Consider the following 24266-nt stretch of genomic DNA (forward strand, 5'->3'; position numbering starts at 1 on the left):
CATTGCCTTTTAAACAAACACTAAAGACTAGAGATCTCTGTTCAATAACTGAACTAAGGACTAAATAACAAGCATCAGAGAAGCAAAGACTCAGTCCATATTTTCAGAGCACAAAGCTATTTTGTCTCCATAGACTAATTCTTGTTACTGTTCAGCTGTATTTTAGCTTGCAGAACTGGGAGCTCGGAGCCTGGAGCCTGCTTCGGATTCTGTGTCTCCCTCTCTCTCTGCCCCTCCCCCACTCATGCTCTGTCAAAAATAAACATTAAAAAATTTTAAAAAGCATTCGAAGGGGCACCTGGGTGGCTCCGTCGGTTAAACGTCCGACTTCAGCTCAGGTCATCATCTTGTTCGTGGGTTTGAGTCCCACATTGGGCTCTGTGCTGACAGCTTGGAGCCTGGAGACTTCTTCGGATTTTGTGTCTCCCCATCTGCCCCTCCCCTGCTCTCTCTCTCTCTCAAAAATAAATAAACATTTAAAAAGCATTTGAAGAAAGGCAATCTCGATAAATGGACTTCTGAAAGGAAAAAGGACATCAACAAAGACATGTGTTGCATTTTCTGTCCAAAGGCCAGTTTCTCTCCTCCGATTTTGGTTGGCTGTCATGATGAGAACATTGTGTAGCACAACCAGAATGTCTGCTGAGGTTTCAACTGTTTTACAGTCCAGGCAATTTCACACTTTCAATCACAACTGCAGTTCAACGAGGTCAATGTTTTATAGCTAATGAAACTAAGGTCCGGTGTCTAACTGACACTACCAATATTCAGTTTCAAGTCCATGCAATTTCCATCGAAGCAGAAGACTCTGATATGTCTAAAGCTTTCCAATTGTGGTCAGGAAGTTTCCACTTTAGAGCAAAAATAAATCTTTATTACAGTTAAGAAATATAAATATCACTATATTTAGAGGACAACTGTTAAATTAAGGCTTCTAAACTACCACATGCGGATTGAAGCTTAGAGTACTTGCCCCAGAGAGAGAAGATTTCTGAAAGCTGGAAAGTAACTTAGAAATTATTTTACAGAACATGGTGAGTTTATTGGTCTCACAACACACAGATTCCTTTCTCCTTTTTTAATTGAGAAGCAGCAGGAACAGTAGAAAGCCCTGAACATAGTGGAATCCAGATTTATCTTTATTAACTAGAACCCCAGGTATGCTATTTCACCTCTGCCGGCCTGTTTTTACTTTAATGAGAGGTGGACCAGGTGACCTTCCAGCACTAACGTTTTGTGACTATCATGCTTACCTTATCCTTACAGGAAAACCCCAAATAAGAAAATCAACGTATTACACCCATAGATTAACCTTAGTCATTTTTACTTCAGAATTGCAGTGACTTTTCTCTCAGCCGTAGCTTCCAAATGATGGTCTCTCACCCTGTTCCACAGAGGGAGTAGCAGAGGCAACAGTGCAGTCAAGGATGTAAAAACCTCTACACCAAAAAAATCTAAATTATCTCAAGTTTTTGAAGGTTTTTGTTTCTTTGTGCCAGTGTGCCTCTGTAGATTCTGTTCTACCTTAAAATTAAAAAAAAAATCTTGGGGCATCTAGGTGGCTCAGTCGGTTAAGTGTCCAACTTCAGCTCAGGTCATGATCTCATGGTTCCGGAGTTTGAGCCTCATGTTGAGCTCTGTGCTGTCAGTGCAGAGCCTGCTTCTGACCCTGTCCCCCTCTCTCTGCCCCTCCCCTGCTTGCGCTGTCTCAAAAATAAACATTAAAAAAAAAAAAAAGAAAAAATCTCATAAGCCCCTCCTCCACTCTCATAGCAAGGTACGGCATGTTTATTTATAGAACATGTGTTAGCTGTTTCCTCACAGCAAACATTTTACGATCTGTGTTCAGAAAAAGAAGACTTGAGTGATATCTAATATTTATATACTCTTTTCTACATTCCAAATACTGTTTACATGTTCTACGTATTATGAAGGCATTTAACCCTCGGGGAGGTCTAAGAAGTAGGTACATGTATCCTTTACTATTCAAATCTATTCAGTTCCTGGATTCAGTGGTTAGAGGTCAAATAAAGGTCAGCAAGCAAGTCTGGATGCTGTGAAATTGCATCATCTGAATCTACTTTTGTTTCCCCACTTGGGATGTTGAAAGGCTGAGGCTTAAATAAAGCTTAAATAAAGTAAACCATGCCATAGAAAAGTGCAAGGGTTTAGACATGGAGAGCTTACACAGGGTTATCTATCCCGTTATCTCCACCTCACAGACCAGCAAACGGAAACACAGGTGGGTTTAAGAAAACTGCCTAAGGCTTTGTTGCTCCTATGAGGCACAGCCAGAAAACTTATCCAGGCACTAAGCACCAAAGTCAATGTCTCGCTTGTGCTTGGCTGCGCAGCTAAACTTTATTTTCCTTTGTGGATGGCGGTGTCTCCACACATACAACACATGTTGTTCTCCTGGAAATGTCTTTGGGGAGGTTAGCCAGAGCTCCCATCCTCTGCGAGCTCAATTTGTCACCAGACTTTGATTGTATGTTCTATTAGCACGAATGTAAACAAGTTTTAGATTATGAAACTTGTTTTTTGTACAGCTTAAGAGTTTAATTCCATGGCTTGAAGAATCATGGTATTCCATGCAGTCACCATTTTTAATAAATTCTGCCACTGTGGATGAGGTAGTGATCCCTGTCATATAGAAACAGAAAGGCACCTGGGTGGCTCAGTCGGTTAAGTGTCTGACTTCAGCTCAGGTCACGATCTCAGTTTGTGAGTTTGAGGGCATCGGGGTCTGTGCTGACAGTGTGGAGCCTGCTTTGGATCCTCTGTCCCCCCACTTCTCTTTCCCTATCAAAAATAAACATTAAAAAAACAAAACAAAATACCTTATTTCTTTTCTCTATGGCCTCTGGTTCATCAAACATCCAGGGAATAATTTTAGGGTTAGTCATTATTTGCCCTTATCATAAGGGTTCTTAGTTTTTTTTTAGTTGAAATACACTCAAATTCTTATTTTTTAAGTACTTACATAAGTAATAACATGAGTCTAACTGAAGGGGCCAATGATGAAAACTGCTAAGCACACATATATGTCACCTAAACACTGATTAAAAACTTAAAAAAAAATTTAATAATTTCCATATTTTCTTGATTTTTACAATTGAAAAATAAATCTGTGTTCTCACAAAGAGTTTTAAAAATATAGCATGTTTGAATTACAAATGATTAACAAAATCCTGCATTTCGTTCCTGCATAGTAAAGTAGGCCAGAAGTCAATGGGAAGGTATATTCAAATCAAAGGCAGTTTTCATTCTAAAGGCAAAAATCTTCATAGGAATTGATTTGTAATCTTCTGCAATTACTGCTATAAACGTCTCCATCTGTGATACACCAATCCCCTCTCATGACCGATGGAAGTCAGTAGGAATTGCTGGGAGGCATACCCTACAATTTAGGAATTGGTGTGGCTGCCACTGCTATGCTTTCAATTGCACACTCATCGGTTCCTCTGCGGATCCGGAAGTAACCATCTTCGCCCCAGCCAATGCCCCAGCTGTTTTTAACAATCCAGTAATCCATCCCAGACACTGGGTCAGTGCCATAGCCCACCAGCAAGACGGCATGATTAGTCAGCTCAAAGGGGTTGAAAGGGTCTCTCAGACCAGTGTGGTAGTAGATCCCCTTGCGGTAGTGGAGGAAGTCATTGTAGACTTCAAAAGCAACTGCCATGGGCCCGTGGTGGACCAGTTCAAGCTTCATCAGGGCTTCGTTGCAGCCTCCATAGAAACCTCCCACATAGTGGTACTCGGAGGAGTAGTAACGGACGCAGTCCTCCTTCGGTTTGCATGGAGAGTCTGTGCCTGTGTAGGGGAAGCATGCCTCTTCCACCAGCCCAAAATCTTGAGCGTATTTTCCTGCAATGAGGTAGGGGAAGCCACCATCACAGCCTGAGGATGAATAACACACATTAGAAAGAGGCAGAGGAGAAAGTGTCCCATTTCCTATTTTTCCTTTTCTACTCCATTAATTTTTTGTTACCCCCAAGAGTTGTTCTTAGTTTAAATGCTACTTCATTCATCCATTAGCCACATAAGCTAACTACCCTCTCATCCCCATATAATTAACAGACATTTATTTGGCACCTGACATGGAAGGTAGCTATAATAGCACAGTGGTTGGGTGGGGAGGCTCTGAAGCCTGACTATGTAGTGAAGTTCAGATCCAAAACTGTGAAGAATTTAACTTCTCCATATCTCTGTTTACTTATCTGTAAAATATGGATAGGAATAGTACCTTCCTCGTAGCACTGGTTACTACATGTAAAAGCAATAAAAGTTGGCTATTATTACCATCATTGTTAAATAGCCAGACACCACAATGTGGCTCTTCCTGAAGGAAGTCTTCTCTGACTACCTACTGCAAAAAAAGTCTAAATCAGGTCCCCATCACCTGCCTCCAGTCCTTACCTTATTATAAACATCCATTAACGTGTATTTTTTCTTCACCGTTCTTTTCATTACTTAATTTCTACCTTCCTCACTTAAGTGTAAGGTTCATGAGGATGAAGGACTGTCTTGATACTTACAGTTCCCAGGGCTTAGAAGTTACAATGTTGGGGTTTAATAAGTATTTCAAAAAGAACAAGAGGCTCAATGACAAATAATCATTCCTGGCAGTTTCACTCTCTACTGGCCCAATCTGGTGTTGACAGAAAACTTTAACCTGAGAATGTTTCACTGTCAATCAGTTGCAGCTGGGCTTTCTACATAGATTACCCATGCCCTGTTCTGAAAGCCCACTTTCAGAATTTTAGTTTCCTCCTAGAGAGAAACCAGTATTAGTATGGTTTTAATACAAATTACATTTTGGGGTGAGACTTTAGCTGGAACTGAAACTTTACTGTTTAGAAGCGGTGTGGCCTTCAAAATATTACAGAACTTTGTGTCTGTCCTGTTTATAAACAGGGATATCTACTTGTCAAGGTTTCGAGCATTGTTAGATAATGTCCATAATAGGCTCCTAAGAGCTAGTGCGCATTCAGTACATAGTAACTAGTGACATTTTGCTGAATGGTGCAGTGAGTTCCATGAGAATCACTCATGAATAAGTGATAGGGCCAGAACTTGCACCTAGGTGCTCTGACTACAGACAGTGTGCTCTCTACTACACTATCCTTTTACCTTTGCCAACAATGGCCTACTACACCCAGGTAAAAAGGGCTTGAAATACATCACTTACCTTGAGCATACTGGCTGCAAGAGACAACCTCCTGAGGGCTCAAGATTGGGGTCTGAGTATTGTTGGTTAATATACGAATTCTTGCTTCTAGCATACCCATGGAAGCAAATGAGTAGCAGCTGCCACAAGATGCTGGTGATGGAAAAGCAAGATATATAACCCAAAAGAACTTTGAAGCACTTACAAAGAAACACAGAAATATGTGAGTGGAGAGATACAATTAACATATTTACATTGTGTGCTGCTGTTGTGATAAGAATCAGCCCAATATAGAAGATTCAATAGACAAACACTATTAACCTTATAGACAAATGTTAGGATGTCAGCTTTCAAAAGGCCAAGGTTACTCTATGGGGCTTTCCGTGAGAATATTTTAGGAGGCAAAACAAAGCAAAACGAAACCAAAAAACTCCTCTAATCTCTGAAAAGAATTTGGTACTATTCCTGGTAATCAAGAAATAATGTATGTCTGTAGCATTCTGAGCCATTCGGTTGAGAAAAACTATGAAGGGACACATGTGAGCTGAGCTTTTAAATATCTCCAGAGCAGCATTTTCTAAAGCTACTTGTTGGGTGGAATTAACACTAAGAATGGCTCAGGTATGGGTGTATTATAGAAAGTTCAATTTAACCAGGGTCGAGGAGACAAAATACAACAAAGTCCAAGAAAAGGTAAGAGAGTAATTATAGTGACAGATATGGTATTTAAGGTGGCCAGTGAGGAAGTAAAGGTATAAGGAATATGGAGGTAATGAAATTGAAAACAGACTGGTTCTAAGGGGAAAAGGGTAAGAGCAATACAGTCATGGTCCCCTGAGAAGTGTCACCCAGAGGAAAGAGGAACACGAAAAGTAGCTGGATAGAGGTAAGGGAGAAGGGAAAAGAGAACTGCTTTATTTAATACCCAGATGTCCTGGTGAAGACAAAATTAATTTATTAAGAAGCAAATGCTAGGGATATAGTTGCTCTTTCAAGAGAAAAAAATGTCTTATTATGAGGTAATTTATATGAACAACATCATTTTTCTACATTTCTTTAACAGGTGTGAGTAAACATATAAATACATTTAAAAAAATATTGCACATGTGACAAAAATGGGATTTCAACTTGTTACATTCTAGAAAAAAAATGAACATAGTTTTAGTATCTCTATTATACAGCCTCTTTCACCTCTGCCACTGACACAAATTCTACATAGAGTTAGGCTTGCAACAAATCAAAAATATTGGTATAAATGTAGTTACACACAATTGATATTATTCAACGTACTAATATATTATTTACCAAATTATTTGAATGGTGAGCACTCCCTTATGCACTAAAATAAGATTAATGAATAGACAATATTACATTAAAAAAATCCATTTCACATAAAGAGTATGTTGCCTTCTCTTTAATAAACCTGAAATTAGTAAAATTTAGTAACTGCCTTCCTTAGAGAGAAAAGTATCCAAAACAACATTAAGTATTAGATTACTATCTATCGGGACACTGTTCTTCCCTTTCACCAGGTGATGCTGATTCACAATTGTCCCTGAGTACAAATGAAAGCCAGGATACTCTACGCTCAGCCCCTAACATCCTACACTCCAGCTGAATTACTTATACCGTTTTCCTCAAACTGAACTGTGAATTTCCATGAGTGTACATAAGAAATGTGCCTTCTTCATCTAGCTGCCTGATGCAATCAAGAAACTCAATGCGTGTTTGTAGAAAGAACATTCCAGTTACTAACAAGTGGATATAGATTTACACCCAGGGGAAAAAAAGTGACTTCATTGGTAGTAGTCAACCTTTACTTGTTTCTAAGCTATAAGGGAGGCAGAAACCTAGACTCTACTGTGAGTCCTCTCCAGTAGTTAAACAATACCACATGTCCTTGACTAGAGTCCATTAGAACTCTACTACCCTTTAACTGCTACCATTTCAGATGTTTCCCAAACTTCTCCCTATAAACATCTCAGATTTATCCATACCATATACTGCTTTTACTGCTAAGAGATCTCCTAAATGATGAAGATTAGGACAAACACTTGGAAGAGGATCTTGAATTCACCTGGTGTAGTACCCACTTGATAATGGGTATGTTGAAACTCAGAAAGAAGCAATGATCTGTTCAAAGTCACAAAATGAATAGATGGCAGGTGCTAGTATCTAAGCGTCTCCTAAGGCAGGTTGTGTTCTTTTCAGTTCATATGTCTGCATCTACTTGAAAGAATTTTCAAATTTTCTTTCCTGTCATCAAGTTACTAAATAGGCCAAAATTAACTTGAACATTTTGTTTTTGAAACCATCTAAATAATGCTATCCTTGGGACCCCTCTTTCAAATGATAGAGTGTCAGAGAACTAGATCAGCAACAGTAAATAGATAAAGCCAGTGTTCTTTTCAAGGTACACTTGTAATAAATAACATCCCAAGAATAGGGAAATGGCCCCATTTTGATCATCCAGCATTCTTGGGCCATGGGTATCCACAGAAACAATGACTCTTGGTACTAACCATTGAACCTTCATCTGACCACCTAGCACTGTGGGAGCGATAGGCCACATGTACATTCAAAGGCTCAGGTAAGGACAATGAGGTAAGGACACAACCTTCTTCAAGCCATTGACACTCCCAGAATAATGTGTCAGCTGCCAAGGAAATTAATGCCTTTTAAAAAGTTAAGACTAGGGGCGCCTGGGTGGCTCGGTCGGTTAAGCATCCGACTTCGGCTCAGGTCATGATCTCACGGTCCGTGAGTTCGAGCCCCGCGTCAGGCTCTGTGCTGACCGCTTAGAGCCTGGAGCCTGTTTCAGATTCTGTGTCTCCCTCTCTCTATGCCCCTCCCCTGTTCATGCTCTGTCTCTGTCTCAAAAGTAAATAAACGTTAAAAAATAATAATAATTAAAAAAAAAAATTAAGACTAAAATGTAGATTTTAAAAGAACCATTATTCCTTAAGACTACAGGGCAACAAAGAATTAAGGGGGTCTGACCCAGACAGAGCTTTGCAGTAATCAAATTTCCACCAACTCAAAGAGCTAATGTGATTTCCATATGGTTTAACTATGTTCGGCTGCCCCTTCCCACAGTGGAGGACACACTGAACTAGTAAGGAATCAGGAGTCTTCCCCATCCCTACTCCATGACTCAGCTGTGTGACTCTGGGCAAGTCACTGGACCTTTCTGGCACTTCCTTTTTATCTTGTATGTAAAATGAATAGCGTGGAACAATTTCAGGCCCTGTGTACAGATGGTATTTAGAACAAGACTTAAATGAACTAGGTTTTGGACATTAGAAAAACACTGCATTCCCTAACTAATGTGACCTGAGAGACACCCCCTTTCCCTTTTGAAGGTGCAATAATAAAGAGAGCACATAAGTGGGAAGAACAAAGAAAGTCCAAGTCTTCCAATTTCCTAGTTTCTCTTCCCTCTCACACTTAGACATAAATCTAGCCACACAGCTGGTGCTTAAAGCAGCCTTCAAGTGTCAAGATAAAACCTCATTTTCCTCGCAATATTCCTTTTGTCACTCACCTTGATTTGCTTTCTGAATACAGCAAAGTTGTGAATTACCTTAACTTGGGTAATTTTGAATTCTGGGTCACCTAGAACACTGGTGTTCCTAATGTTAGTGGAATTTTCCAAGTAGCCCAGTTTCCCAGAAGAAAAAATAATTAATTTTTTCCCCAACCCAAAGTAAAGACAACCAAAAAGGAAGTCAAAAGAGGAACCTTTAAAAACTGCCCGTGTCTGTACAAATCATATTTATAGCACTCACAGAATATAGAACATGGGAGACAATGGTTTTTACCAAGCTATGAGAAAACCAGTGTCAAAGAATTCGGCTTTAAAAACTCTAATTTCCTTCCCTTGCATTACTGTCTCATCACCAGTCAATTGTGTCTTTCTGGAAGTGAATGGAACTTTTCTTTTTTTTTTTTTTCCTTTTGTTTTTTAATTTAAAAAAATTTTATGGCTTATTTTTGAGTGAGAGAGAGACAGACAGACAGACAGACAGCACTAGCAGGGGAAGGGCAGAGGGAGACACAGAATCCGAAGACAGGCGAAGACAGGCTCCGGGCTCTGAACTGTCAGCACTGAGCCAGACATGGGGCTCGAACTCATGAACCATGAGATCATGAGCTAAGCCAAAGTCGGATGCTTAACCAACTGGGCCACCGAGGAGCCCTAAACTTTTCTTTTGACCTTCTCCTATGCCCCCAGCAAATTTTACAAACACTACAAAAGCAGTTACCATATTATATTTTAATGTTTTTGGCTTGCAGATCTTGCTAAACTGCAAATCCCTAGGACAAGAGCTATATCAATTAGTCTTTATATCCTCAGCCGTTAAAAAAAAAATTGTAACACATTTGATGCTCTATAAACACCCTATAATACGGCAAGAACAACCATGTGCCAGGCCCTCAATAATCAACACTTGATGTGCAGTATTTATGTAATCCTCTCAGATAAATATAGAGCATCTCTTTGATGACAGAATAAATTTTAAGCCTCTCTGGACATCAGCCCTTTAATTTCACTCTCCATTCATTTCTCGATTACTTGCAAAGTTCTCTCATCCCCCATCCCTCCTTTCCAAAGAAGCCCTCCCCAGGAAAGAAAAAGTAGGGGACAATTTTCAGGATCTCTTTCTCTAGAGCTGAAGAGTCCCAGAACAACTTGTGAAAGGAAAGACAAAGAGATGAGACCTCTGATGTCATTTGGAGTACAGGAACCTTCCTGGCTGGCTGCTCTAAGACCTGCTCAAAGCTCTGTACACTCAGAAGACTTTGCCAGGATTCAATGAGGATGGAATTAAAGGGCTGGTGGTGAATGCTGAGAAGTCAGGCTGATTATCATGGAATTTCTAGGAAAGGGGAAGAACAATTTATTTTGGGGTGTTATTAACTTATAATCCTCTCAGAAGACACTAATCAGAATGTTTCCAGACAGCAAATACTACACCTATTTTACAGTAACAAATCAGTCGTGTGTACTGTAATTATCTTCAAAATGAGCTTAGAAGCAATAAACCTGAGTATGGTATGAATGATTCTCCAAGTCACTGTTGGCTAAAATTTAGGATAACAAGATAATTTGCTATCAAGCACTATTGGAGGAAGAGTTATTCAATCTACTCATATTGTATCAAATTTCTGAAAATAATGGATAAAATGCAATTATGATGATACTTTTGGTAAAGCTGGGCTCCACAAGGTCACCACTCAGGAAGCTTGGTTAATACTTACCATCATATGTCCTGTTGACAGAAAATGAATTAAAAAGGTCCTTACACAGCTCAAAAAATCTACTGTAACAGAAAAAAAAAATTAAGGATCTATTTTTCTGGGCTCATACAGTAACTAAAAACTAAATGGTGGGGAGCAGAGGGTGGAATGTGTAGGGGCAAATGGCCAAGGCAGATTCCACCAAAGCATTTACAGAAGGAAGACCAATTTCAATTCTGTGCAGTTCTTTGTTTCGGCATGAGTCTCTCCTACTGGGGAGAGCAGATGAGCTTGTCTTACCGGTTACTGATTAATCTCATTAGCTGCCTAGAAGTACTTGGAGAAGGCTACTATAGAAATGCTGGGCTCAGCTGGAGATTATCTATTATCTCTGATCTGTCGTGGATAAAAAAGGAAGGAGTGGCCATTGGCTATATACTTTCCATTTCTTTACTAAAGTGAATCGTGCCTGTTTCATCCCTGTATCCCCAGAATCAACCTGAGAGCCTGGTATATAGTAAGTGTTCAGTATTTCAGAATGAATAAATGAAAAATCAGACTTTTTTTTTTTTACCTTGGTTTCTAACAGGAGTAACAAAATTGGTACCATGAACATTTCTCCAGTCCCAAGATGCTGGCAAATGTAAAAGCTTTTCATGTATTTCAGCAGTCAGTGGTGCAGGTTTGGGTCTAGGACAGAAACAATACATTTGACATCAACATATATTCATTCCTTTGAGGATGATTTCCTAACCCTTAATTCCGTGATTTCAACTACACGGCTGCCTAGAATCTACATTCAGGCCCAAGGAGCACTTGTCCTATCAATGTTTCCATTATACAACAATGTGTCCACTAGGCCTGTTTCAACTACACAACAAAGTTCTATAAATGGCTTTACAAATGGCTTTTACAATTGGTTTCTTTTTCAGGGTTAGCAACTTTCTTCTATGAAAGGACCCTGGTTATGTACATCACTGAGATGCTATTTTTAGTATATTTCAATAGCTGCATTTTCTTAAACAGATTGTGACTAAGAAAGTAGACACATGGGAAGTTGAAGATGGCCTACAAAGGATACAGAGAAAATACAGGAACTACAGAGGTTTGACTCAGGAGATGGTTAGTGGTGATGGTGAGGTGGTTACAAAAGAAGTCAAGTAGCACAGAGATTAGAGATCAAGTCAAGTAGACGACTGGCTCCATAAACAAGATGAAAATGCTTCATCATTACAGAACTGTGCCTAATAGGATATGGTTGGAAAGCAAGACACAAAGAGAGGACTTGCCTGGGATGATGGATGAGGGACAGACACATTGTCCGGAAATGAGAAAACTGTTCTACAAGCTTCTCCATGTTAGCAATTTAAAACAAATAGCATTCCAGCTCTAGACACACTAGATTTCTTAGGAATTTTCCAGTCTGTGAAATGACTTCAGTGTTCCAGGTCTTCCTGCTGCCCCTTTTACCCCAAATGCCTGCTGCCTGCTGCTTAGAAGAAATCCCTTTAGAAGTTCTTCCCTAGCTTCTACTTTAAAGACCACTCACACAGCAGCGTCTACCCACCAGCCACCAACAAAAACTCACTTCTATGCTCCAGCAACTCTTTAGTTAGGGCACTACTATTACACCGTGATAACATGTATCTTTCTGATTATACACTATGTGAATTTCTCATTCAACTTGGCATTGCCATATCACACTGTTCTAACTTTTCAGTGCTCATCCGGTTTACCAGGTTCCAATTTAGTTACTGGCAAAGATTATTTCTGGGCTTCTTCATGTCTTCTGCAACTATTCCCAATCAATTCCCTCTCTCACTTCTTTTAGAGATGATGTGAGTCAATGCTAGGACACAATGGAAATGAAACAGAGGAAGAGGAAAAACAAAAACCACTCGTTAATAGCAATCATAACCTTCTGAAACTGTAAAGATAGCATATTCCATAAAGAAGTATCAATTTTTCACTAAAATGTTAACTAAGCCAGGACATTACTGGAAACTCTACGTGACAAGGAGATGAACTTGATGTGATCTGTGACCATATGAAAGACTGCATTAAGAGACATGAAACATATGGGGCGCCTGGGTGGTTCAGCTGGTTGAGCATTTGACTTCGGCTCAGGTCATGATCTCATGGCTTCTGAGTTCGAGCCTCACGTCGGGCTCTGTGTTGACAGTTCATAATCTAGAACCTGCTTCAGATTCTCTGTCTCTCTCTCTCTGTCCCTCCTCCACTCACACTCTCTCTCAAAATAAATAAATAAACATAAAAAAAAGATATGAAACACAGAGCAATTACAATAACACAAAGAAGTTGTAAGTTATAAAACATACAACTTAGATAATGTCAATGGAATGACCAAGGTACATAAAAAAGCTATGCACCATGAAAATTTTAGGGCAGGAGAAAAAAACAAATCAAGAAACAAATCTTGGATATTTCTTTCAAGATTTGTAAGTAAAAATTAGGTGTGAACAATTTTTGGAAGGAAATAAAGTTTCCATGATTTTGCACTGCAAGGATAAAAGATTCAATCAATACATATTAATTGTCCTGTATATACTTGAGAATACACTAAGTAATTTGAAAGATTAAAAAAGGAATTGGGGGCACCTGGGTGGCTCTATCAGGCGTCTTTTTTTCTTTTTCTTTTTTTTTTTTTTTAAGGCTTATTTATTATTGAGAGACAGAGAGACACAGAATGCGAGCAGGGGAGGGGTAGAGAGAGGGGGAGACACAGAATCTGAAGTAGGCTCCAGGCTCTGAGCTGTCAGCACCGATAGGCGTCTCTTGATCTTGGCTCAGGTCATGATCTCATGGTTCATGAGTTCGAGCCCTCCATCAGGCTCTGCACTGATCCTGTGGAGCCTGCTTGGGATTCTGCCTCTCCCTCTCTTTGCCCCTCCCTCATTCATTCTCTCTCTCCTCTCTCTCTCTCTCTCAAAATAAATACACAATTTTTTTTAAAAGGAAATTGAAGTTTGGCAGCAAAATCTAATTTCTGAGCAGATATCTTAGGTCATACTGACCTCCTACAAATGGTTTCACCACTTACTAGCTGTCTGACATTTGTGAAAGAATTTAACATCACAAAACTACAACTGACTCCTATTAAGATGGGTATAATCATACATACCTCAAACGATTACTATATAATTCAAATATGGTAATGATTACCAAGTGCTTAGAACAGCTCCTATCTCTGCAAATCCTTAGTAGATTAAGCTCTTATGATAACTCCCATCATCATCATCACCCATGCCATTAAGAGGATTAAATATGATGTGGATACCTTTATTTAAGCGATTGTCTGGCACAAAGCAGGCACTCAGATGTTAACTTCCTTCTTCCTACCATGCTATAAGGCAGAGTATTTGCCTGTCAATGCACAGACAGACAAAACTAAAAGAATGTGACAATAGAAGCTCGATGATGTGAAAATGAAGAGCGAAAGCCATTTGTGAGACAGGGAAGAATTACAAACATTATAGGTGCAGCACACATTTTGGGCTCTTAATCATTTGGGTCTAGATTCTTTAACTTTGGTGAAAGCTCTGACCTCAGGGAGATGACCATAACCAATACTTTTTCTATACTTTCAGCAGTTTCAATGACTCCCTGAACCTCAAGTTAAGGATCTGAGAGTTTCTATTATGTCATTGGATTCTTAGAACTAATTTATATACAAAAATGCTACTGAAAACCAGGCAGCCAGACCACAATGTCTGCTTCAGAATTTTCCATTTCACTCAATTCCATCTCCTCTCTCTAAACTTCTATGGAGCCATAGCCACAGAAGCAGCGCTTCATAAAGCTAGCCCTTCTTTAAAACAAAGGTGGTTGGGTGGAGAGACAGAAGTGCCAAACACAAAAGAGTTCCTGAGAAACATGGCCCATGGCACATGGCAAAGCAATTGTGTCTGAGGCTCAGATGTTCAAACCTCTTTCTCTCGTGCCACTTTGGATTTTTACTCAACAGTTCTCACTTCTTGTCTCACACACACCAATATAGTTCCTTCACTTTCTCAAACCTGATACAACATGCTCTCTTCTCTAATTTCCACTCACCAGAGTCTCATGGGCTGGAAATTCCTTAGAATACACTTTGAGAAATACTGTAGGAGAGTCTTTTGAGAAAGGGGCAGGATTAGCAGAGAATGCTATCAGTTAGATAGGAAAAATCTCTACCCAGAGTCATAATTGAAAAATGTCAGAGTATTAGGATTATTAGTCTGCAAATGAAAAAAATCAGAAATGCATTTTAGTTAGTGGCCCGTTCAAACAAAACCTGAACCAAAACTCTACAGAGATTAATAAGGAAATAATCACTGTATTCTCTGAAAACTGGAAAATGTTTTTATGTACCAAGGAAAAATTACCTACACAATTTACTGAGTCCCATTGACTCCTTATTGGTTTCCAGTTCTCTGCCCTTTGGTGAGATCAATTTCTCAACAAGGTATGGCATTCCCGGAATAACCTCGGTCATTTAACAAATGTTTAGGGACTATATATTCTGATAGATCCACCTATAGCTTTGAGGAGATTTTTAAAAATCTACCAAATTTCTAATATAAATTCATTTTCTTAAAGTAAGAAATATGCCATGGAAGTGTCACTCCTGGCTGAGGGAAGTAGATAGAGATACACTGATAAATAAGGAGCAATTTTCTTTTTGCTGGACCTGATAATAGGGAGTGTTGAGATTTTTCCAGTGACAAATCTGACAGTTCCTGAGGCAAGATGAGGGATATTTGAAAGAAAGAGTGGCATGAATGGAGTTAGCTTGACAGCAAAGTTTTCAGTAACTGTGTGTCTTAGTTTCTGAAAGCAGATCAGGATACTGAATATAGGCACAAATTTAAAAGGCTTGGGTTAACCAGGTTAAGTTTATTTATTAGATAATAGGTAGTAACACAATCATAGCTGGGTACAGGAAGATGAAGCTGGTATTTTAAAGAATGTCTAAGAATGGGGACCAGGAGGAAAAGAAACCAAAGAGATGGGACTAGAGAGACAGGAGGTGGGAGGCTGATCCATAATGCAGCAGAGAAATGACAAAACCCTAAGCTGGCATGTAGAAAATGGCCAGGGAACGATGGCGGCGGCAGATGCTGTGAAAGCAACAGCCATAAATAGGACTCAGCACTAGGATGTATGTAAAAAGGAGAGAGAGAGAGATGGTCAGAAAAAAAGATAATGTAACAAACTGGAATGAGCAACAACATGGTGGGCAAACCAGGGAGAGCAGGTTGGAGGGGAGAGTGGCATTAAAATATCTTTATTAGCGATAAACAGATATGCTTTATTACCTTGGGATTCTTCGGCTGTGACCACCACCTCTCCTAATCATCTCTCTCAGGGTGAGAGTCTCATATTCCATGTATGTGGTTGCAGTCCAAGACTTCTGAATGGCATTGATTGCTTTCACAAAGTCATGGTTATATTGGTAGAGCCTATTAGAATAGCTAACAACAAAAATAAGACAGTCTCAGTTATCCTCTTTACAGATGTAATTAGACTTCATTAAAGTAGGCATCCTTATACTCTGGGCCTAAGTGGAAAGTGGAATAATATTTTAGGAAGGCAATTTTTTTTTTTTTTTTGCTTTTTTTTTGGTAATGCAACTGAACCACTTTATTCAAATCTTCAAAATAATCTTTATTTTACATTTTTAGTATAAAAATCAGTAAGTTAAATGCACCACAGTTTAAAAAGAGCCATAACACTGAATTTCCATAATAGTAAATGATAATCCAGCATCACACAAAGAGAACACAAAATTTAGAAAAACTGAAATTATCAGATAAAATAAAATCCAATTTCAGAAAACAAAAACCAAACTACTAGGATTCCTGAAATACTCAATCTTAATGAAATTTCACTAGACTCAAGTCATTTTGTCTTGTATCATATTCAGAGTATGAGCCTATTAATCCAGTTCAAAAATTTTTGGGAGCCATTAGTAACCGCATCAGACACTCTAACAATAAATGTAACCAATTTTTGATCTGAAAAATCCCCTTAATTTGACTCTAACGTCATCAAGCTTCTGAAATATATCCTACTCCTTAACCGTCATATTTTAAACAAACTGTTGTTTATAGCAGTTTGTGTTAATAGCTTTTGTTCAAATAGAGCTGTACTTCCGGCACCAAAGCAAATCTAAGTTTGTTCATATACGAAGACATGACCTATAAGGAAGGTCCAAAAAGTACCCTTCACTTTCGCCTGAGGGAAAGCACATGTATACCAAGAGTCTAGAACTGGAATGTCTCGTATAAAATAAAAGTTCAAGTTAACAAAGATCTATGTGTAAGGATGTTTGATGAAACACTTTTATAATACTGATAGATTATAAATAACCTAAATAAATGTTCTAAGATAAAGCATTGATTAACAATGGTACTTCATTGACTATGAGTTTATTCAGTAAAAATGTACAGGAGATTATTTACTGCGTGAAAATTAAAGGATATCTCACTAAAATAGAGTCTGGAGGTTTGGCAAGGGGAGCTCTCATGCCCCACCACTCTTTATCAATGGCAAATCCAACAGGAAGATATGGATCTTGCCAGTGGATACAACTTTACTATCCCATCAGGAGGAAGAAAGGCTTACCTCCTCCCCTGGCAAGGCCCAGCCAATGGGAGAGAGCCGCAGCTCAGCCAATGAGAAGCCACTATACTTCCAACTCCCAGTTTCCTACATGACTGTTTTGGTTAGCATAACCTTCCCAGTTCCCTCCTATCCTCTATAAAAGAGCTTGCTTCCCTTGCTCTGCACACTTGTGTACGGTTTTTGCCATAGCTTGCTGGTCACAGTTGCAATTCTCTGCTATTCCCAAATAAAATCACCTTTTGCTGGTAAAATAACTGTCAGTTTTATTTTTTTTATTTAAAAAAAAAATTTTTTTTTCAACGTTTTTATTTATTTTTGGGACAGAGAGAGACAGAGCATGAACGGGGGAGGGGCAGAGAGAGAGGGAGACACAGAATCGGAAACAGGCTCCAGGCTCCGAGCCATCAGCCCAGAGCCTGACGCGGGGCTCGAACTCACGGACCGCGAGATCGTGACCTGGCTGAAGTCGGACGCTTAACCGACTGCGCCACCCAGGCGCCCCCGTCAGTTTTATTTTTAATGTTAACAAGTGATACGGAAGAGTATTCGCACTGTATATAAATAAAAAGGCAGGATATCAAATAAGTTTATATAGAATCAACCAATTTTTGTGAAAATATACTTATAGTATAAATACATTTTTAAAATGCCAAGGGGTGCCTAGGTGACTCAGTCAGTTAACTGTCTGGCTCTTAATTTAGGGTCAGGTCATGATCTCACACTTTTTGGGTTCTGTGCTGGCAGTGGAGCCTGCTTGGGATTCTCTCTTTCCCTCTCTCTGCCCCTTCCCCACGTGCTCTCTCACACTCTCTCTCTCAGAATAAATAAATTTTAAAAAGTAAAAAATAAAAGGCCAAAACTTGTTATCTCTGAGTGGCAACATAGAATCACTACCTTGCCCCACCTGCTACAAGTTTTACAATGCACCTTTATAACTTTGTAATAATAATAATAAAAAAAGGAGATGACAGCATAAACTGTATATAATGTACATATAGCATGGCAAACATTATAACATAGGAGGCAAAAAATTTTTTTTACATATGGACGTTAGGTTTACATCCTTGTTATTCAAATGTGGTTCTTGAACCCAGTATTAGCAGCCACACCTGAAAGCCCATTAGAAATGCAGATTCCAAGTATCCAATCCAGACCACCAAAATCAGAAACTACATTTTAACAATATGCCCAGGTGGTTCACAATAACATTAAATTTGAGAAGCACTGGTTTCCCTGATCTCAAATGCTTGGGTATGGATATGGATACGGATATAAATAAATCTAATACACAGAGAATATGCTTACAAAGCAAAAAGGCTGGAGAAGTTGATTAGTCATACAATACAAACTTGTATCAAACCTATGTTCCAGGTACTAGGATTACGGATAATTATTTCTACTTAAGAAGATTCTGTCACTGAAGTGTGACTCATTATCCAAGACTTCCCAATTATGCAAAGCAAGATACACCTAATTTGAGTAACACCTAGGCATGTTGTGAACTTTTCTTTCCCTTTTTATTTAGATGTTCACAGAGGAATTATTTTGACATAGTCAAAGAAACCTGGGAGCACTGAAAATAATAAGAAAAATGTGCAACTACTTTGATAATCATGTGTATACATGTTTTTATCAAAGCTCTTTCCTTCTTGCAAAGTGTGAAACCAGAGAGTTATGATTATTAAATAGATTTTAAAACTTCCTGTATCTGGTTTCTGACAACACTAACAAAATAAAAACAAGTTACAGTTGTTTGTTTCTTTAGATACGAGGGTAAATTTTAAATTGTAAAGGTCTATTTTGAAGTGTTTTCCACTGATGGGAGTCACTGTTGACTCTCAGGTATTCAAGAAGCAGTAAGTTAGTCCTGCTTTTCTTGCTTTATCCTAGCAACACATCAGACAGGGACACGTGCACTATACTAATGACAAGGTAGGTCTTAAACACTATTATTTTCAGTGTTTAAGATCCAAGGAAATTAAAAATAATGTAGTTTACTATGGGGTAACAGATCATTAAAAGCTGAAAGAGACCTTAAAGATCTCTTTAAGCATAGAGCAGAAGACCTTAAGGTCTTAAGCAGAAGACCTGAAAGCACAGTCCCAAATACTCCTTTTACAGGTGAAGCGGAATAGGTTCTGAGCATGCCAGTGAGTAGCTTCTTCATTAAGTGGGGCAATGTTTAAAATACCGAAAAGAGTACATTAGTACACAGCACATCCCAAGTGGGAGAGTGAAAAGTGAACAGTTTAATAAGAAAAGTGTTGCTCAAGGATCAAGTCAAGCAAAGTAATTTAAAAGCTAAATTCAAAATGGAGAGGATGCATTAGTCTAGATCTTTATGAGTACTTTCCCAGACAAGTGCAACTTGTCCTCTTTAAACTCCTGTCCCCATTGTCTCTACCTCAGAACCACATCCCCAACTTCTCTACTGTAGGATCACTCACTGCCCATGTGGCCTGGCCTGGGAAAATTTATTCATGGGTACTTTTAGTGGATTTCACAACTAAATAAAACAGAAAAGGCTGCTACCAATAATACCCATTTATCTTTTCCTTCCAAATAACTAAAGTCTGAAATCTCTCATTTGTGTGGTTCACAGTTACTTAACCTGGACCTTGCTTAACAAAAACTTTCACTGCATATTGTAAGTTGAATTGTGTCTTCCCAAAATTCATAGGTTCAAGTCTAAACTTCCTCGGAAAGTGATTTGGAGACAGGACCTTTAACAGGGAAATTACAGGAACATGAGGTCCTATCAGTGGTCCCAAACCCAATATGACTGGTGCACTCAGGAAAAAAAGAGATTAGGAAACAAACTGAGGGGTGACATGTAAGGACACAGTGAGAAGGACACTGTGTGCAAGCCAGGGACACAGGCTTTACAAGAAACCAAGCCGGCTGACATGGTGGATCTTGGACTCTAGACTCCAGAACTGTGAGAAAAGAAATTCTTGTTGCTTAAGCCACTCAGTCTGTGACACTTGGTTTCAGCAGCCCCAGCAAACTAATACACTGCTACATCACTACTAAGAACTGTCAGTTCAGTTACTCACTGCCCTTGTTTAAAAGTTATGTTCAATTAGTATCACCTATGATTTGTTGCAACATAAACATTGGCATGTACAAGTGTTAAGCAATCACATGGCAATGATAAACCGCTCTTTTCTTTCTTTGGCACTGCAATTCTATGGTCCTTCATATAAATTTTCTTGAAAGCCATCAGTGGTCCATTACTCTTGGAAAAAATATTTTCTTCTCTCCGTTCCATTACTCAACATGTTTTTCCAGTTAGGTTTTATATAATATGGCCTATGTTTCTATGCTAAATAAATTGTATATCATCAAAATAATGTTTTCCAAGAATTAACATAGACGCATCCTTCTACATACTATAAAACTAAGTGTATTTTTCCCTTGTAACAACTCACTTTTCCGGGAGACTCTCAAGGTGTGCTGTGTTCACATTCACATTCTCAGAGGTACTTCCCACCTTGGTTCCCGTGAAGCAAGCCCAGTTCCGGCCCAGCACATCGTGCACCCATCCAGGCATGGTCTCCTGGCAGTAACTGGTTACCTTGCCGCACTCTTCTTCATACTGCAACCAAGTAAGGGAAGGAAACGTCAAGCAAATGGATCTGTACTCATCTGTCAGGTCCCTTTTCCCGGCTCCCATTCACAGTCCTTTCATCTTGGGAACCAGCCTCTGCCAACCAAAAGAAAAAATTCACCCTGAGAGGTTACATTCTGAGAATTACTCTATAAAAGGAGGAGAAATAAACTTTTCTATGATTGCAGGAACTGACTGCCAAAAAACAAAATTTGCATAACAAAATATTTCTGGGAATGAAAATCAGGGGGAAAAAACCTAATATTTTTAGAGCATCTGCCCCATGGCAGGCATTTTACAATAGTTTCCCCATGTAGTCCTCACTAAGCCAATGGGGAAAGAGCCTTCAACAGGCCCATTTTACCAGCAAGTAAGTGGAGGCTCGGCTGAGAGAGGGTATGTAGCTCCTAAAATAACAGAGCAGTTACACGGCAGAAACAAATTTCCGTTCAACTGTCAGACTATACTTTTCTACTCAAAGAAGATGTACTCCAGCAAACTACAAAAATAAAGGATGAAAAATTTCCATAGAACTAAACAAAATCCTTTTTCCTGTCAACCTCACAATTTATTAGGATAATCTGATTATGGGGGAGAAAAGTAACCTGATTATTAATATTCTCTCCATTATATTTCATTAATATGGCCCCTTGTCCTATTCCAATGTTAATACTGAACACCTATAATGTGATAGATCTAGGATTTGAACTCAAATACATAGGTTCCTGAGCTTACAAACCCTCATGTTATAACATCTCCTCATGGAGAAGGAAAGCCCAGAATGTAGGAGGAAGAAAGGGAAAATTCATGCTAAATTTCAATGAGGAGGGTCTTGGGCACAATTTCAGGCACTGACTTACTGGAACAAAAGCACAGAAGCAGTCAGATGACACATAAACAAATTGCCAGCAGTCAGCTGAATTGCAATACTTTTCTTTCGAAAAGTACATAGGTTATTTTTGACTCACAGGCTATAGTTTGCGAACTCCTAACAAAACAGGTATCACTTTACCTGTGTGCAGGGGTTGGCAAACTTTTCTAAAGCCAGAGAAACAACATTTGAAGGCTTGCTAACTATAAGGCCTCTGTCAAAACCACTCAACTCTGCCACCGCAATATAAAAGTTGTATAGGAAACACAGAAATGAATGAAGTAGACTGTGTGCCAGTAGAACTTTATTTACAAGACCAGGCCCAAGGTTTGCAACCCCTGCGTTTAGAGGAATGCATGGGCTAAACTATACCTAAGGGTAGAATTACCTTTGCATCAGACTCTCTCTGAATTCAAATCATATTTACGAATGGAGTTAAAAATGCTTGGCCTTAGAATCCAAAAAAACTAGATTTGAACCTTGGGATTCACCACCCACTAAGCTATACAACACAGGATAAGTGAGTATGGACTACTCACATAGATTTATACTCTGCATCCGTATTGGTGGTTCATGAGATTGTGAAACCTGTCTATCCACAGCTGGCTAAGCATGTCTTCACCTGTGTGAGTTCAGCTTCCTGCTCATGTCCCTGCTAAAGCCCCAACTCAGGATGAGAAACACTGAAACAAAGGCCTTAGAATATGACCAAGCTGCAACATTAGACGGTGTGTTGCATAAAAAGATCAGTAAAATTTATATTTATTAAAATCAAAACCACATGTAACTGCTATTTTTATAGATCAAAAACACACTAATATTGGTACCTCATTTGATGGAATCTAAACCCCTTAGCATTCTTTTCAGTATCTCTTTGGCACAGGCTCTTGATCGTGTTCCATTCTCTGCAGTGTGGTGGTCAGACAGGCCAGGTGGGGTTAAGCCAAGGCTCCCCCACCTCTGCCGTTTCAGAAAGCAGTCTGACAAGACTTTAAAGAGTTCTTGAAATGTACCTTACAAAATATGTCAGATACACATAAATGAAAAAAAAAAAAATACTACACGTAGGAAGACACTCATTGCAACAGAAAAGTTAAAACCAAGAACTGTGTCCTAAATGTTCATGTATAAAAATAAAGGAGTATTATACAGCATTTTAAATGATAAATGTGAGTTCTATAGGACAGACGGCTGCCTGCTTCTATGAATGTAGTTTTATTGAACACGGCCAGAACCACTTGTGCACATATGGTCTATGGCTGCCTCCATACTACAGCAGAACTAGTAGCCACCTTAGAATACCTAAGGCCCACAAAGCCAGAAATGTTTACTACCTGACCTTATAAGAAAAAATTTATCGACCTCTGTAGAAAACCTATGTTAAGAAAAAAAATTATAAGATAGTACTTAAGTTGAATACAAATGCAAAGAACTTTCAAAAATGGAATAAAAGGCAAAATCAGTCTCTGGGTAGAATCTCCTTGTTTATAAAATGAGGACTGTTATATACAATTATTCACTTTAAAAAATATTCTTGGGGTGCCTGGGTGGCTCCATCAGCTAAGTGTCCAAGTTTGGCTCAGGTCATGATCTCATGGTGAGTTTGAGCCCCACAGGGAGCTGTCTGCTGTCAGCACAGAGCCTATTTCAGATCATCCCCCTCTGTCTCTGCCCCTATCCCACTTGTGCACATGCATGTGCCATCTTTCTCGAAAATGAATCAACATTAAAAAAAAATAAATTAAAAAATTTCCTAAGAATGAAACTCATAGCCTACAAAGTCCTGGAAGAGGACGCCTATGAGAGATGGTCAAAGTGTTGTTAGAGGCTGTTAACACTCATCTGTTTTGGAATTACTATTACACTTGAAAAAAATTATTTATAGAACTTATTGAGTATTTTGCTAAGGTCTTTCATTTATTTATCAAATATTTATTGGCCACCTATTTCTCAGGCATCAGTGTAAGGTACTAGGCATGTATACATAAATGTATTGATGTGGCCCTAGCCCTTAAGAGGTTCACAATTCAATGAAAGAAACAAATAATTCATTACAACATCATGTGGTTCAAGAAGCTAACCATGCTGGAGAAGCCCGGGAAACTTCCCCATCTAGGCAGAATTTAGATCACAGATGAAATAACTTTCCCCTAATACCAAAAGAGTTAGGGGCATTCAAGTGAGAAGAACTGGGCCCCATGTTTTTCAACAGTGTGGTTTTGCTCACCTGGTTGGCACAAATGAGTCATAGTTACAAGCATCATGTCTAACACCAAATGAACTTTCCCGGTGATGGGAAGGCTGACTTGTTATTTTGATAGAGGGGGAAAAAATTCACCAAAGCATGACTGATTTTGCTGAAGTTTCTTACCACATTTTTTTAAGGACTCTGTATTTTTTATCAACATTATGAACTATAGCACCTTATCAGTTCACATTTTGATAAATATCTTACCCATCACTCATACATCTTCTAAGTTCAAGGAAACCGAGATAATATAGTCTCAGGGGACAAAATAAGTAGTCAAACTAGAATTTATAAAACCAAGGGCTCTTGGGGCGCCTGGGTGGCGCAGTCGGTTAAGCGTCCGACTTCAGCCAGGTCACGATCTCGCGGTCCGTGGGTTCGAGCCCCGCGTCAGGCTCTGGGCTGATGGCTCGGAGCCTAGAGCCTGTTTCCGATTCTGTGTCTCCCTCTCTCTCTGCCCCTCCCCCGTTCATGCTCTGTCTCTCTCTGTCCCAAA

At 39.1% G+C, this 24266-nt stretch overlaps 1 protein-coding gene and 1 long non-coding RNA gene across 2 annotated transcripts in view; one reads left to right on the forward strand and one right to left on the reverse strand.

Annotated features, from left to right (window-relative positions):
• Nucleotides 1–3062: 3062 nt before the first annotated feature.
• The window catches only part of CTSC (cathepsin C), a 38267-nt gene continuing 17063 nt past the window's right edge, over nucleotides 3063–24266 (reverse strand). Inside the window, exons 3-7 of the mRNA XM_040489581.1 lie at nucleotides 20473–20639; nucleotides 15733–15888; nucleotides 10989–11104; nucleotides 5195–5326; nucleotides 3063–3903 (exon numbers count right to left, since the gene is read on the reverse strand). Of these exons, the coding sequence (XP_040345515.1) occupies nucleotides 3401–3903; nucleotides 5195–5326; nucleotides 10989–11104; nucleotides 15733–15888; nucleotides 20473–20639 (1074 nt within the window). The 3' untranslated portion in view covers nucleotides 3063–3400. The remainder of the gene's footprint in view (nucleotides 3904–5194; nucleotides 5327–10988; nucleotides 11105–15732; nucleotides 15889–20472; nucleotides 20640–24266) is intronic.
• LOC121039393 (uncharacterized) lies at nucleotides 7660–9182 on the forward strand. Its single transcript, XR_005794737.1, has 3 exons — nucleotides 7660–7777; nucleotides 8332–8335; nucleotides 9172–9182. It is a non-coding gene; the product is annotated as an uncharacterized LOC121039393 (long non-coding RNA).

This window comes from Herpailurus yagouaroundi, unplaced genomic scaffold (genome assembly GCF_014898765.1).
Source record: "Herpailurus yagouaroundi ecotype Mexico unplaced genomic scaffold, PumYag 180, whole genome shotgun sequence".
Classification (NCBI taxonomy): Eukaryota; Metazoa; Chordata; class Mammalia; order Carnivora; family Felidae; genus Herpailurus; species Herpailurus yagouaroundi.